The 17399-nt window shown below is 44.0% G+C and overlaps 1 protein-coding gene across 1 annotated transcript in view; it reads right to left on the reverse strand.

The window, feature by feature from the left end:
* The window catches only part of LOC146338550 (connector enhancer of kinase suppressor of ras 2-like), a 122588-nt gene that overhangs the window by 22254 nt on the left and 82935 nt on the right, over nucleotides 1–17399 (reverse strand). The window contains exons 9-12 of the mRNA XM_084814027.1: nucleotides 11421–11524; nucleotides 5999–6506; nucleotides 4238–4437; nucleotides 893–1004 (exon numbers count right to left, since the gene is read on the reverse strand). Of these exons, the coding sequence (XP_084670153.1) occupies nucleotides 893–1004; nucleotides 4238–4437; nucleotides 5999–6506; nucleotides 11421–11524 (924 nt within the window). The remainder of the gene's footprint in view (nucleotides 1–892; nucleotides 1005–4237; nucleotides 4438–5998; nucleotides 6507–11420; nucleotides 11525–17399) is intronic.

Genomic DNA, 17399 nt, shown 5'->3' on the forward strand with positions numbered 1-17399 from the left:
CGTGTCTAGGGGCGATCCTCCTCTGAAAAGCAGGCACGTTATTGTAAAAATAGCACAGCGTTTCAACGGCATGTACAGTTTGTGCCTGGAGAGGCAAGGGAAAATACGTTTTCCTGGAGATACGCTATACATTTTAAGGCACACCGAAAGGGGTTAGGTTTAGCATTTCCATGTCCAGCCTTCTTTATGTTAACAAAAGACAGTAGCTATGACTTATTGGAAATGCTGAAGAATTAAACATTTGTTCCCTAGGAGTGGCCAATAGATTTCTTGTATTTTTTTTTTTAATGCTTTACATTTCCATTTAAAAAAAAGAGAGAGAGAGAGAGAAAGGGGGTGGGGAAACATATGAGGATGGGTATTTCCGAGTATTTAAAAATAAACCTCAGCTTTCATGTTACATTTTATATACATAGATATTGTTTCATAAAGTATATCTACATACATAAAATAATAAGAGAGCTCTGTTACCTACACTTTTGACTTTTAGTACAGTACTCATGGATATATTGGGGTTTTTATTATGCCAGCGAACACTTCTGCGCTGCTTCTTTCTAATGCAGAACCCAACAGCAAACAACCAACCAAAATAATTCTAAAGAAAATAGGACTGTCTTATCATGCTGTAGGCATCCTGTGGCACTAGTTTCTTATCCAACCTATTTACAATACAGCTGAGTACATTATTTACACAGGTTACAGTGTTTTGTCGCAATGGATCTCTCATGGTCCCTCCCCACCCCATTCCACCCCACCCTACCCCAAAGTGTTCCCAGTGCTACATCTTGTCAGACGTGCGTTTCGATGAAGGAATGCGTGTGTGTCAGCAGGGAGGCTGGGGTTGCAAGTTCAGAGGCTCCATTTTGGGCTTTCAGAGCAGCACTGTACTCACAAATGTCCAGGAAAAATTCATAGTTCTTTATTTTCCACTCTTTGAATTTCTTGGATGTCAGGTTGGGCTCGTGGAGCAGGCTGTTGATCACTGCAAGATCTCCTTCCTTTGCCTGCAAAAGGACGAAAAGACAAAATTCCATTCAGATATAAAGTTGGACTCTTGCCATGGTTGTCTGTGGTAGGTCTTGCCACAGAGTGGCGCCTGTTTGGTTACAAATTAGATTATGGTAATCTAATCCCTTTCCCCTGGTCCCATTCCTTTCCCCTGACCACCAATTGTTTTGTGATTTCCTGGCTTCTTCTTCTTTTTTGAATATATTTTTATTTATTTTATTTTTATAAATGAAATAAATAATACCAAAATTACCAACAACCTAATCAATACTTCAGTTTCCCAACAGTACAATATTCTGATGAGGACACCACGATAACAAAGAGAGAAGAAAAAAGAGAAAAAAAAGAAAAAAAAAGGGAAGAGGAAAGAGGAAAGGAAGTGAAGAAAAAACAAAAATTTTCTCCCCTCCCCTTCCTTCCCCCTCCCCCTCCCCCTCTCCCTCTCCCTCCCCCATAAAGAATTGACTTTAAACTCCAACACCTCCTGGCCTCCGATGCCATTCTATTTTAAAAACTATATCTATAACCTTAACAATCTTACAGTTTAATAAACAACCTTACATTTCTATTGTATCATCAATCTTATATCAAAGAAACAGGTATACAATTATTTCCCCAAAGCCTATATTATATAATAATAAAACTTAATATAAACCTTCAACCATCAGTAATATATTTTATACTAGATATATTATCTATTTTAAAATAAAAAATATAATGATTTCCTGGCTTCTGTACAGCCTTTCTAGAAGGTTGAAATAGTGATGTCAGAGGAATCCAGATGGAGGTCGAGCTTGACAAGTTTCCACCAGCTTGGCCCCCTGGATGCCAGCTAGCAGATCCCCAAGCTTGCCTGACTAATTAGACTATTTACGCCATCGTGCTATTTACGGCCACCATTTTGTATAAAATGGCGATTTTGGTAAATAGCTTCCCTGCGATTCTGCCCAAAATGGCAGCCCATGGGCAAGCAGGAGGCTGTGATTTCTCACTGGGTGCCCGTGGACTGGCCGGTGGCTTGGCTCATGTGCTCGCCAGAGTCGGACAAGTGGCTGGAGTCTGGCGAGTGGTCCGCGAGGCAGGCGCAGGGGAGTTCGCCTATCCCTAGGTTGAAATGCCTCTCCTAAGGCTTAGGTGCAATGAATATGAACTTGAGCACACTCCGGGAGAGAGCGGAGGACAGGAAGGCCTGGCATGCTATGGTCCATGGGGTCACGAAGAGTCGGACACGACTGAACGACTGAACAACCACTGGCAGTAAGAGATTTAAGCTAAAATATGCAGGTATATTTGGTATTTTGGCCCTGCCCCCTTTTGCCTCCAGCCCCGTCCACCACCGGAATGCAGCCCCTGAGAGCTTCTCTGAAATAGAGTTCAGCCCTCGGATTGAATGAGGTTCAACACCCCTTCTGTAAAATACATTCTTCCTTTGCAAAACGCAACGGCTAGACTGCTGACAGAAGCCTGACTTCTTGTTCATACATTATCCATTATACATCAGTTTGGTTGGTTTCCCATTTGTTTTGAATGCCAATTCTAAGTGGTGATTACACTTTGGGACCCGGCTATCAAAAGAACTGCCTCGTCCCATAGGGTTAGAAGGCCGTGATCCATTTCCCATCATATCTGAGGACTGGCGGGTGGGCAGATGGGATAGAGCCTTCTTGGTGGTGACACCCAACCAGTGCCCTAGGTACATAGGAAGCTGTTTTATACCAGGTCAGACTAATTATCCTCTAGGCCAGTATTGTGACTGTTTTGACTGGCAGCAGCTCTCTAGAGTCCCAGGCAAAGATAGGCTGTTCCCTTCACCTGGTACCATATCCTTTTAACTGGAGATGCTGTGAACTGAACCTGGGATCTTCTGCATGCAAGGCAGATGCTTGACCACTGAGCTATGGGCCCGCCCCAGGTGACTTCCTCCCATCTTGCTGTTATGCGTCAAGTAAAAAAAACAAACCCAAGTAGTTTAGATGAGCTTTTTGAGAATCTCTGAGAGACTCAGGTCCTGCCTTCAAACTTTTAAACTAAAAAGACAAGACACACAAGGGAAGGGGAATGGAGAGAAAAGATAGAGGCGAGAAAGATCAGTTTTGACAATGCCAGAACAAAGAGGTGAGTATAAATGGGCATTTATATCCAGTTGGGGCCAGAATGATCTTTCCTTGGGTCACCCTTGGATAGAAAGGTGCTGCATGCAACGGACCCAACAGCTTGCATTCAGGGTGGCCACTTCTGAATTGTCAAAAAAGAGGAAACACGTCACCATCAAAGAGGACAGTGATTTGCATAAAATGTGCATGTGCTAGTTTATATGTATTCCTATTTTTAAAAGGCTGTCTGTCGACAGACATGGAATATTAAGTGTTTATATTCTCATCCAATTTTGTGTTTGTTCGTTTTTGCTTTCAAGAACATCAGCAGCTAGAGAAGACGGGAATGGCTCCAACCAGGGCCAGCGGCAAGGGTAGGCGTGACTGAGCACCTGCAAAGGCCCCACTCCAGCAGGGCCCCATTGATAAGAGCCCCCTAGACTTGCCCCTCAAGCTTGGGACTCCCCACTCAAATCCCCACTCAGCTATGCATAAGGTGGTCACTTAACACATTGCCAAGAAAGAGGGAGTGCATCACCCAAAAGGGACGACAGAAGAGGACATTCATTTGCATAAAATTTGCATATGTGAAGCAGTATGTATGGATCCACATTTAGAAATAATAATTTAACAGAAATATAATACATCTCTCCACAGTGGAGAAGACTGTGACCAGGAGACCTGTGTGCCTGCTCAGTCCGCCGCCCAGGTGCTAACTTCTGATGGGCAACTTCAAGGCCCCCAAAGCTCTCTCTTCTTATGGTTCTTTATCTTTAAACTGGAGTTGGACTGGACAGCCCTTCAAACAGAGAATTGTCCATTGTAAAAGAGGGCACATGGCTACCCTAGGCATGAAGTTTATTTTGTGAACCAGAGCCAGTCATTCATCTCTCAGCTTAACCTACCTTACGGTTGTGAAAATAATATGAGCAAAACCTTATGTTCATTACCCTGAAGTCCTTGGAAGAGGGGTGGGATTCAAATGTGAACAACACATTAACATACAAGTTATACACAGATAATTCAAAAATGTTTCTATTTTTTGTTCTCTATAACCAGTTTTAGGGCATTGATCCTTCATGTTGGTGCCACAGCAGCTTATTCACACATATAGTACAGGAAGGATAAATGTTTACTTTTAAAGTACTCTTGAGAACTCGGATGTGATGAAGCTTTTCGTTGATAATAGGATCGTTGCATCTCTTGACAAAGGACCTCCGGAATTCCTGCTTGGTGGAAGGGCGTTGCTCTCCAAACGCTGACAAGCTAGCCTGCTCCAGGGACTTATACAACTCATGTAGACCGTCTGCACTCTCTCTCCGATCTTCAGTGTTTTCTGAAAGAAAAATCAAACTGACCTTCATATGTTACATATTTACAGTGAAGGAAAGCAGCAGATGAACTTAAAAAATAAGCTTTACTTTGCAACAGGAGTTGTATTATTACTATTACTGCTGCTGCTGCTGCTGTTATTATTATTATTATTATTATTATTATTATTATTATCTAAAACAGTTATTTTTTTGTGGGGGGGGGAGGCCTGCCTGTAAACCTTAGTAGCCTGTTCTAGCATAATTCTAATTCTAGAGTAATGCTTAAACAGACAGCATTTCCAGTTTGCAACCTTTCATGAACTCTAGTGACAAAAATCTGAGGTAAAGCAAAAGCCTTTCAAATGCATAGCTGGCTCTCTAGAAAACATTTACATCTCATTTAAGGTCAATGTTAACTCAGGTGTCAAATCTACCCTTAAGGCCTCAGTTTCTATATTTTCTAGGGCATTCTCAAGTTGGCTCTGTTTAGCCTTTATTGCTGACTAGTAGTAAATATGGTCCCGCTTTTATAAACATAGGAAGCTGCCTTGTACAGAATATTGAGTCCACTTAACCCAGGTATGCCTGCTCTGACTGGTAGCAACTCTACCAGAACTCTTAATGGAGTCTCTCAGGCCTGCTACCAGAGATCCTTTTAACCCAGGGATGCATAACCTTTTCGGCCCTGAGAGCTGCATCTGCTGTTGGCTGTGGGCCATACATATGTATGCATTCACACATAAACACAATCTCTTCCCCCCACTTCATTTTCATAAAGTGAAAATGAGTTTCACTTTATTTCGCATTCAGATTTTTTTAGATCTCAAGTGCTCTCCATCCTGAATATGAAGAAATTTGCGAATGTTGAAAAAATTCTTAATTTTGACAAAACCCCCCCATCTTAATTCTCACCCATCTGGACAGGCCAAATTCAATAGCTACAGCTATTCTCAAGGTCAGGACCCTGTTGTGTCTGCCTGCTATACAGCTGTTAGACATAAGGAACCTGCTAGAAAAAAGGTGGGAATCCCAGTTCAGCACCACAAACATGGCTGAATTCACAGGGATTCAAACCCAGGCTTTTATGAGCTAAGCACTCAAGCCCTGGGCCTGGATGGATGGATCTGTCAGTTTCGGTTTCTCCCACATGCGCATTTTTAAAATCTCATTTTTTTACCTCCCTGAATGTAAAGAAATGTGCAAATTTGGGTTAGTTCTTATAAAAAAAAGAACTGAAATGGGTTTCACTGAGAGCAACACTCAGGGAGTCACAGAGCCCTCTGGACAGTGGCTGCCAAAACATGTCCTAGCAGATGCTCTGAAACGAGGTCCTAGAGCTTCTTTCTGGAAGCAGTGATGGTTGGCATTATTGGAGGGTATCAGCATCCCACGAGAGTAAGAATTAATTTAATGTCTGACTAGAAAATACAGTGTTAACCACTCTGCTCACCCCATCCCGTTATATATTATAACTATTTGCTCTCTCAGTGTATACTACCATCCATGCATGTAGCACTTTAGAAATTCGGTGGCAGCAAATGTGGTGTGGGGAGTCATGGCAGGCCACACAAAACTTCCTCTTACCTTCTTCACACAAACTACTTTGCTTTCTAATAGGTAGCTTCTCTTCAGATCTCTCTTCTGTTATCCCACTGGGTTTTACCCGGCCTTTGACCTGGACATCTCTGTTTCGTGGAAGACTTTGACTGCGTTGTTTCTGTGGTCTGCTGTGAGAGCTGTGACCTCTGTGGCACTCCACCAATGGGAAAGGTCCATCCTGTTCATGGTTGTGTCGTCTTTGGACCGGTAGTGTTGCTTGTCGCCGCCTCTCTGGTGACGACCCAAGTTGCTCACTCATGTACTCAGAGTCAGGAGGAACAGTCTGGAGAAAATGGAGGCCTGAACTGGTCAGCGGGGTCTCTATGAGATCTTGCCATGAACGTCTTTCTCTGTAGGGAGGTCTACAGCCGGCCGAGTGAGTGCTCCCTGTCGGATCCTGCCGGGAATCCTCCGCCGAAGAATGAGAATAGGTCGATTCGCTGGAGAAGTGTCGGCCATGTTTAGGCTCAGGGAAAGGACTTGAAGAATTCATCTAAAAATAATCAAAACATTCTGTTATATGACACAATGATGAGAACATAAAGGAAAAACACAATGTGTGCTATACAATATATGCTCCCTCCCTTTAAACATTCTGTAACCAATGTAGTTGCTGATTCTCTCACAGTTGCTTCCATGCTGGTAACAGAATGTCTAAAGACTTCCACCCACATGAGTTGCTGTGACAACATGGTTGGCAGCGCCCAGTTCTCTGTCACATCCGTCATCTGTGTCATCACAGCATTATACATGGATGAATATTCTTCAACATCCTGCTACTGGCTTGGGGAAGCAGAAATGACCTTGGTTAAAGAACATCTAAAGTGAGGTCTAGCAGTAATGCTAACCATGAGATCTGATTTGGAATCAGGAGCCGTAGCTCAGTGGCAGAGTGGGACCTTCTTTGCATGCAGAAGGTCCCAGGTTTGATCCCCGGCATCTTCAGGTAGGGCAGAAAAGACTCCTGCCTGAAACCCTGGAGAGCCACTGCCAGTCAGTGTGGACAATACTGGGCTGGATGGACCCATGGTCTGACTCAGTAGAAGGCAGAGTCCTATGTTCTGATGAAGATGCAAATCACAGCAACTTCCTTACACAATCATTGGATAATTTTTAACCACTCCCTGTTCTTGTTTGGACACATTTCACTGCCCAACAGCAAACTCCTGAAGAAGGGGCAGGGTATTACTGATAAAGGTTTTTCTGAAGACCTCCTCAGCATATCCACAATACATTGTAGGGGAGATCTAGAAGCCCCCTTCCCGAAAAAGAAGCCACAACTGGATTTCCAGTTTGTTTGTTTTTAAATGAACAAATGTCCCAACAAAATAGAAGAGGGAAGGACAAGAAGACAATGTATAAGCACCCAATTTGGGGGGGGGGGGAGTTTTTAGGGGACTGCTGAACGTATGCAAATTCTTTCAGTTAAATTCTACATGTTCAGTATGATTTTTAGGGTGCAATCCTATGCATGTTTAGACAGAGAAAAGGCTTACAACTCCCAGCATGCTCCAGCTGGCTAGGGCATGCTGGGAGTTGTAGGCCTTTTCTCTGTCTAAACATGCATAGGATTGCGTCCTTAATGTAGCATTCTTTAAAAAAAAAAGAGAGAGAGGGAATGCAAAGAAGGGAAAAAACAGAAAGGGAGGGGCTTAACCTGTATCCCAGTTGATGGAACAGCATCACATGGGTGAAAATCAGTCTGAGCTTCACCCATGTGATGCTGTTGCCTCAGTCATTCTCTCTTTGGTTCTGGCTGTGTGAGGATCACATCACTGACGCTGAAGAAAAATCTGAAAGAAAAATAGAAAGAGTCCTATCTGCACTTAGAAACACAGGTTAATTAAATAAAAACAGGCCTCACACTCTCGGTATATCAGCAGTGCATTTACTAGCCACACAATAGATATGGTTTCAAATATTGTATTGTATTTTTTTTTTTTAGCAAGTTTGTATCCTTGCCTTTCCATCGAAGGAACACTCTTATTGAAGGGTGACTAATATGGCACAAAACTTGGCTTTGATGGAGACTGTGTAATTACAAGCCACCTTGACATGATGAATTCGTATCTCTGTATTTAAGGGCCATACTAGGTGTGACAGGGAAATCATGCTTGTTTATTGACCGGCCTGCCCCATTTGTATATAAAAATGGGTCTGTACTTTACACTAAAAGGAGTGTGAAGGTAAGGGGAGCTGAATCCTTTCTCCTCCACCAGCGTATCTCCTGGCACACTATGGCTGAGTATAGACATCAGGATAAACCATGGTTTATTGTGACAGGAATGAGCCTAGTTCCCACCCCTCACCCCGCCCTGGGCTTGCGTTCTCCTTCTGTGGTGTCACCACAAGGAGGAGTTCAGAAGCTTTCACTTCTATTTTTTATTAACCCTAGCCTGTTATGTTGTCCAGTCATGAGAACCTACGATCAATATTAACTATTGTTCCTTTGAAACAAGCCAACTTCAAACCACGGTTTATGAAACTGGCTTGTTTCAGCAAACCATAGCGAAGATTAACTGCAGGTAGGATTCACGTGTCACACTAAATTGTGGTTAACAAATCTGAAGCAACAGTTTCCAATCTTCTTGCAGCCAATCCAGAAAAAGAGAGGGGTGGTGGTGCTTGAACCTGGGGGAAAAGCTAGGTCCATTTCCGTCACAATAAACTATAGTTTATCATGATGTCTGAAATGCAGCCTGTAGGTACAAGTACTTTTCTCCACGCTGGACTCACTGCCATTATTGGTGCTGTGCAGTTAGAAAAGCACCTTCAGAAGTGGAGCACAGGATGGTAGTGTAGTGGAAGATTCAGTTCCAGTCATCTACGTGCTCCTTCTGTTGTAAATAAACAGATTCTTCCACCTCCGGCTTTACACATGAACATGTGAGTCATGTGAACAAACAAAGATGGCTTCCCCGGAACATCCCAGTTGGCACCGATTTCTCCAACTTTAGAAGTTCTAATTTGTCAATGAACTGCTTTCCTGTCCTGCTCCCATCCCAGTCATGAAAATGGAAGTACAGCCATATTGGAGTTTCTACCTGTTCCTTTTTCTGAACTGTTCATATTTTAGGAGCTCTCTGCATAGTAAATAGAAAACTTATCATTGGCAGAATTTGTCCATACATTTTGGGGGGGGGGGGACAGGGGGAGAACTACAACAAATCAGCTTCAGTCAGTTTCTGCTGTATGCCTGTGTGTATGTGGGCGGGGGGAGGATTTTGGAGGTCGCCAAGAACAAAGTATATTATCTAAAAATGTCAGTTTAATACAGATTAACAGTGCAATCTTATGCATATCTACTCAGTGGTAAGTCCCTTTGAGTTCAATGAGACTTACTCCCACTGTAGCAGGGGTGGGCAGCCTGTGACCTTCCAGATGCTTTGGCCTACAAATCCCATGATCCCTCATCATTGGCTATGCTGGCTAGGGCTGATGGGAGATTTAGGCCAAAACATCTAGAAAGCCACAAATTGCAAATTATTTTGTAAAACTACAATGTACAGTGTGTTTTGTTTGTCACAATCATTCTGAAAACTGAAATTCCTGTTTTGGAATCATACAGGGCCACAGTGACCATTGTTTATTTATTTATTTATTGCATTTATATCCCACCTTTCTTCCACCGAGGAACTCAAGGTGGTTCCCAGGGCGATCTCCCCTCCAAGCACTGACCAGACCCAGACCTGCTTAGCTTCAGCAAGGCGGTTGCCTCATGTGCCTTCAGACCGTGCCCTGGGATCATTAGCATTAGTGACCAGTTTTGCAATTCCGCGTTTCATAGCAGTGCAGGGTGATGGCTCCAATGTCAGTGGGGCTGTAAATCCGCCCTGGGTTTCAGTCAAAACCAGTCAGAACTCTAAATGAGCTACCCAAGTGCTGATCCCTATCCCCAGAATAGCTTCAGCATGTTGGATAGCTCCTTTAGAGCTCTGAGCAGATTCTTGGCCCCACTGACATTGGTGTGAGCACAGGAATATAAGAAGGGCCATGCTGGATCAGAGTAAGGGTCCATCTAGTCAAGCATTGAGTTCCAAACAGTGGCCAACCAGAGGCCACCAGGAAGCCCACAAGCATGGCATGAAGTAGGGAGGGACGAACTCACTTAATCCCACCTTGCACACTGCTCACTGGACCCTCAGTGGCCGCCCGACCCCACTCGCTGTGTGTGTTGAGCCACTGGGTAGTCTGTGGGTGCCCAGCTTGTGGCTAGTGGCCTTCTGCTCCATTCCCGAGCCATGACTGTGTGTAAAAATGGTGGTTCGGCCTTTTTCGGCAAGGCAGATTTTGCGCAAATGGCAGCTGTAAAGTGGCCTATTTATGCAAAATTACAGGTATAATCTAAATAGACCATTTATGCCTGTCATTTTTTGTAAATGGGTTCTTTACAGTGGCTTGGCAAGGGAGCGGGAATCCCCGCGCTTGCCCAATTCGGCGCTTCCAATCATTGCTACCATCATCTAAAACCAGATCCATCGTCACCCAGCATTCCCCAGCCAGCAGTGCTAAACATGGATTGGACTGTGGCCTAAAACAATGAATGGAGATAAAGATGTGACGAGATACTAACGATTATGCTCTAGGTCACGCTCAGCCCTTTGCTATCTAACTTGTTCTGTCCCACTGATGTGATGACCACTCTGCTCCCTATTTGTCAGATTAAAAGGTGGTGACCTTAAATGAGAAGTAGGTGACATTTTTAGGCTCTTGGGCACATGGGACTTTTTTTTCCAGGTCCACAGACACATTTTCTTGCCCCCCTTCCAGGATTCCCATGTTTCTTATCCTTACTCCCCCCTGGGTCTGGCCATAATCACAGAAAAAGGAGTGAAACTTCATTTGCATTAAAAAGTTGCTATCTGTTAACATTCTATGGAATTCTATCCCTAATGATTACTAAGTGCTGACAAAAAAACTCCCTTTCTTAAATTAGCTAATGACCCAGCTTGACTAGGTTATTTAAGGCACAATCCTATGCATGTTTAGACAGAAAAAATTCCTACAACTCCCAGCATTCCCCAGCCAGCTGTGCTGGCTGGGGAATGCTGGGAGCTGTAGGACTTTTTTTCTGTCAAAATATGCATAGGATTGCATCCTTAGTGGTGCAGTCCTATAGACACTAACCTGTGAGCAAGCATCACTGAACTTAGTGGAACTCACTTCCAAGTAAGCAGACATAGGATTCATTTGTAAAGTTAACACCCCCACCCTTGAACCTGGTGGGGTTCCTTTTCAATATATGATTTACCTGTACTCTTGGTCCGTCAGGTATATAATGTTCTCATTGCTTACTAGAGCAAGTAGTATTTGCTCTGTTTGACTTACAGCGAAGATACTTTGCCATTTTTTTTAAACAGCAGCACAAGAATCGCGAATGGCCTAGCGCATGCCTCATGCCACTTACCGAGGGCGTTCGGTGGTAGGTGTCACAAAGTGTTATGGGTCCCTCTTGTTTCAGTGTTAAGGAGCCATCGATATCTTCCTGGTCACTTTCACTCCAGTAATCTGCTACAAAAGGGTTTGCATGTTCCATTGAAAGGGGGCCTTAATTAGGCAACATTTTCAAAACACCATTGTAAGCTGACCCCTGTGCAGCTGTGGGACTGTGTCTATAATTGAAACTGTACCTGAATGTGCAGGATTCCCGCTCAAGTAGAGAGCCTATGGGTGGACTGTTCTTGCTGGGGATTCCCGCTCAAGTAGAGAGCCTATGGGTGGACTGTTCTTGCTGGGGATTCCCGCTCTAGTAGAGAGCCTATGGGTGGACTGTTCTTGCTGGGGATTCCCGCTCAAGTAGAGAGCCTATGGGTGGACTGTTCTTGCTGGGGATTCCCGCTCAAGTAGAGAGCCTATGGGTGGACTGTTCTTGCTGGGGATTCCCGCTCAAGTAGAGAGCCTATGGGTGGACTGTTCTTGCTGGGGATTCCCGCTCAAGCAGAGAGCCTATGGGTGGACTGTTCTTGCTGGGGATTCCCACTCAAGTAGAGAGCCTATGGGTGGACTGTTCTTGCTGGGGATTCCCACTCAAGTAGACAGCCTATGGATGGACTGTTCTTGCTGGGGATTCCCGCTCCAGTAGAGAACCTATGGGTGGATTCTTCTTGCTGGGGATTCCTGCTCAAGTAGAGAGCCTACACATGGACTCTTCTTCCTGACATCCTGCGGAATATGAGGGTGATGCAGGCGAACAGCCAGAGGCCACAGAGACATAGAGTGGAGCTGGTGGAGGTCATCCAGTTCCTCCCTCTATATCGGGTGCAGAACCTCAGACCCAATCTGGCCCACCTGGGATCTCCAGATGGCCATGCCCCCTTCTGCCAGGCCCCACCCCTTTCCTCCAACCACCAGTCATTTGGTGGTTTCTTGGCTTTTGTGCAGTTTTCTCCCCATTCTAAAAGGTTGAAATGCCTCTCCTAAGGCTTAGTGACCGGCAGTAAGAACTTTAAGCTAAATGATGCTGGTACTTTGGCCCCACCTCCTTTCTATTTGGCTCCACCCCTTTTCACTTTAGCTTCGCCCACCACTGGAATGCAGTCCCCAGGAACTTCACTGAAACTGCATTTGGTCCTTGGGCTAGAAAAGACACCCCTGCTCTACTTGCATGCAATATGTGTTGTGTATGTGGATTAGGCCAAATCGAAGATGTAGTGCATTATATCTTATACTGTCCTCTATATAATTCACCTAGGGTTAAGTTCATTCTCCCTTTTCAGACCTCTCTAGAAGGCCTATCCGATAATCTTAAAATCAGATGGCTGCTGGCGGACATAGACAAATTTGTTAGTTACAAAGTAGCTCTGTTTGGGCTAGCTGCAACAAAGTTAAGAGTGGCTTTTCTGAATCACATCAGTGACAAAACCTAAGGGGAGTTTTGTTTTTCAAACATATGCTTAAAACTTTTTATTTGTATTTCCAAGGCCCTATTTGTGTTTTATTGGACTGATTGTCCAATGTTTTATAAATGTGTTTTCTTGTGTTTATATTGTAATGGCCATTGGCTATAAACAATAAAATTTGAATGAATGAAATGTGTTGAAGTGCTTAAAAAGAGAACTCTATTTCTAGTCCACATCATTTTTGCACGTTTTACTGGGGATGTGGAATGATTTTGCTTGGACTGCATTTTGAAGCACAAGAACCCAGTTCACACTTCCTGGACTAATATGTGAATGGGAACAAAATTATCTTTTGTATTACATACACACTTCTCTGACTTCGGCAATGTAGTTTTCAGTTTCAAAAATTGCATACAAAACTGCATATATTAAAGAAAGTTGCATATAAAAATGTGTCCATTTGGGTAAATTGCATACAAAACGCCCATATTTGGGTAAATTGCATACAAAATACATATGTTAAGGAAAACTGCATACAAAAGTAAATGCGATTTTTGCAGGGTTTTTTTTTTTAATTGCAAACTGATGTCAAAATTGGATGGAACAGACATAAAATGGAATACATGCAAAGCTAACACAGGGTGGGTATATAGTGACCGGACCTTCCCAAGTTTTGGCCCATAATGCTGTTCCATTTCCACATTAATCTGCAGTTATTGGTTTGGCTGATTGCTCAAAGTTATTTTTATATATACATTGTCTTTGTGTATACTGTCTGTTTGTATGTTCCTTATATTTTTAAATTTTGCATTGTTGTTGTTGTTGTTCAGTTGTTCAGTCGTGCCCGACTCTTCGTGACCCCATGGACCATAGCACGCCAGGCCTTCCTGTCCTGCGCTCTTTCCCGGAGCGTGCTCAAGTTCATATTCATTGCATCCATGATGCTATCTAGCCATCTCATCCTCTGCCGTCCCCTTCTCCTTTTGCCTTCAGTCTTTCCCAGCATCAGGGTCTTTTCCAGGGAGTTTTCTCTTCGCATTAGGTGGCCAAAATATTGGAGCTTCAGCTTCATTATCTGTCCTTCCAATGAGCAGTCAGGGTTGATTTCCTTTAGGATGGACTGATTTGACCTCCTTGCAGTCCAGGGGACTCGTAAGAGTCTTCTCCAGCACCACAGTTGGAAAGCATCAATTCTTCGGCGCTCAGCCTTCCTTATAGTCCAGCTCTCACAGCCATACATTACTACTGGGAAAACCATAGCTTTGATTAGACGGACCTTTGTCGGCAAGGTGATGTCTCTGCTTCTTACTATGCTGTCTAGGTTTGCCATAGCTTTCCTCCCAAGGAGCAAGCGTCTTTTAATTTCATGGCTACAGTCACCATCTGCGGTGATCTTGGAACCCAAGAAAGTAAAATCTGTCACTGCTTCCATTTCTTCCCCTTCTATATGCCAGGAAGTGATAGGGCCAGATGACATGATCTTAGTTTTTTTTAATGTTGAGTTTCAAACCAGCTTTTGCACTCTCCTCTTTCACCCTCAACAAGAGGCTCTTGAGATCCTCTTCGCTTTCTGCCATTAGGGTGGTATCGTCTGCATATCGGAGGTTGTTGATAATTCTCCTGGCAATCTTAATTCCGACCTCTGATTCATCCAACCCGGCATTTCTCATGATGTACTCTGCATATAAGTTAAATAAGCATGGTGACAATATGCAGCCTTGTCGTACTCCTTTCCCAATTTTGAACCAATCGGTTGTTCCATCTCTGGTTCTTACTGTTGCTTCTTGACCCTCGTACAGGTTTCTCAGGAGACAGGTAAGGTGGTCTGGTACTCCCATCACTTTAAGAATTTGCCACAGTTTGTTGTGATCCACACAATCAAAGGCTTTAGCGTAGTCAATGAAGCAGAAATAGACGTTTTTCTGGAATTCTCTTGCTTTCTCCATGATCCAGCGAATGTTGGCAATTTGATCTCTAGTTCCTCTGCCTCTTTGAAACCCAGCTTGTACTTCCGGTAGTTCTCGGTTCACATACTGCTGAAGCCTAGCTTGTAGGATTTTGAGCATCACCTTGCTGGCATGTGAAATGAGCGCAATTGTGCGGTAGTTTGAACACTCTTTGGCGTTGCCCTTCTTTGGAATTGGAATGTAAACTGACCTTTTCCAGTCTTGTGGCCACTGTTGAGTGTTCCAGATTTGTTGGCATATTGAATGCAGCACTTTAACAGCATCATCTTTTAGGATTTTAAATAGCTCGGCTGGAATACTGTCATCTCCACTAGCTTTGTTGTTACTAATGCTTCCTAAGGCCCACTTGACTTCACTCTCTAGGATGTCCGGCTCAAGTTCAGTGACCGCACTATCATGGCTATCAGGGACATTCAGATCTTTCCTGTATAGTTCTTCTGTGTATTCTTGCCACCTCTTCTTAATCTCATCTGCTTCTGTTAGGTCCCTGCCTTCTTTGTCCTTTATCATGCCCGTCTTTGCACAAAACGTTCCCTTGAGATCTCCAATTTTCTTGAAGAGATCTCTAGTCTTTCCCATTCTGTTGTTTTCCTCGATTTCTTTGCATTGTTCATTTAAGAAGGCCTTCTTGTCTCTCCTTGCTATTCTCTGGAACTCTGCATTCAGTTGGGTATATCTTCCCCTTTCTCCCTTGCTTTTCGCTTCCCTTCTTTCCTCAGCTACTTGTAAAGCCTCATCAGACAGCCACTTGGCTTTCTTGCATTACTTTTTCTTTGGGACGGATTTCGTTGCTGCCTCCTGAACAATGTTACGGACCTCTGTCCATAGTTCCTCAGGCACTCTGTCTATCAGGTCTAATCCCTGAAATCTATTCCTCACCTCCACTGTATATTCATCAGGGATATGATTTAGGTCATACCTGAACGGTTTAGTGGTTTTCCCGACGTTCTTCAATTTAAGCCGAAATTTTGCAAGAAGCAGCTCATGATCTGAGCCACAGTCAGCTCCAGGTCTTGTTTTTACTGACTGTATGGAGCTTCTCCATCTTTGGCTGCAAAGGACATAATCAATCTGATTTCGATATTGACCATCTGGTGACGTCCATGTGTAGAGTCGCCTCTTGTGCTGTTGGAAAAGAGTGTTTGCTATGATCAGCATGTTCTCTTGGCAAAACTCTATTAGCTTTTGTCCTGCTTCATTTTGTACACCAAGGCCATGCCTGCCTGTTATCCCGGTGATTTCTTGACTTCCTACTTTAGCATTCCAATCCCCTATGATGAAGAGGACATCTTTTTTTGGTGTTAGTTCTAGAAGGTGTTGTAGGTCTTCATAGAACCGATCAACCTCAGCTTCTTCGGCCTCAGTGGTTGGGGCATAGACTTGAATTACTGTGATGTTGAATGGTTTGCCTTGGATTCGTACTGAGATCATTCTATCATTTTTAAGATTGTACCCCAGTACTGCTTTTCCCACCCTTTTGTTGACTATGAGTGCTACTCCATTTCTTCTAAGGGATTCTTGGCCACAATAGTAGATACGATGGTCACCTGAATTAAATTCGCCCATGCCTGTCCATTTTAGTTCGCTGATTCCCAAGATGTCGATGTTCAGTCTTGCCATCTCATGTTTGACCACCTCCAGCTTACCTTGATTCATTGATCTGACATTCCAGGTTCCTAAACAGTATTGTTCTTTACAGCATCGGATTTTCTTTTCACCGCCAAACACATCCACAGCTGAGTGTCCTTTCGGCTTTGGCCCAGCCGCTTCACTCTTTCTGGCGCTACTTGGAAATACCCTCTGCTCTTCCCCAGTAGCATATTGGACACCTTCCGACCTGAGGGGCTCATCTTCCGGCGTCATATCTTTTCCATGGGGTTTTCTTGGCAAGAATACTGGAGTGGGTTGCCATTTCCTTCTCCAGTGGACCACATTTTGTCAGAACTCTCTGCCATGACCTGTCCGTCTTGGGTGGCCCTGCACGGCATAGCTTATGGCTTCACTGAGTTACGCAAGCCCCTTCGCCACAACAAGGCAGTGATCCATGAAGGGGAAATTTTACATACTGTATTTTTAATGTTTTAAACTTTGTAAACTGCCCAGAGAGCTTCGGCTATGGGGTGGTATAAAAATGTAATTAGCAACAACAACAACAGCAACAGAGAATCCTATGGTCCCTGGTAGTGTCCCAGGGTCCAGGGACCATAGGATATGGTGGATCCACACACCCCTCCTGTCCTGAGGCCATAGATGCTCCTAAAAACCTGGGAAGGGGAATCCAACATTAGGCTGGTTCCCTCTGCCTCACAGCCACCATGGAAAACACTGCATCAGCTACTCTGCCTAGATTGCAACAGTGACTCCAGAGGAGCTTGGGGAAGGTGAAGAGGAGTGGGATGCTGGGCAGGGAGGGGGTCCCAAAATTTGAATTCCCCAAGCATCCCTAGGCTTACTTGTGAAGAGCCCTTGGTTGACTTGCTTAGCACCAGTGAGGGAGTTTATGGGAGATGGGTTTCTCATAAAAAAACCCCAGCTCTCTGTTCAATACTTCATATTTGCCCCAGCTTTTGAGTTTCAAGG

This window comes from Heloderma suspectum, chromosome 9 (assembly GCF_057233095.1).
Source record: "Heloderma suspectum isolate Gila_16-S chromosome 9, 16-S_ref, whole genome shotgun sequence".
Lineage (NCBI taxonomy): Eukaryota > Metazoa > Chordata > Lepidosauria > Squamata > Helodermatidae > Heloderma > Heloderma suspectum.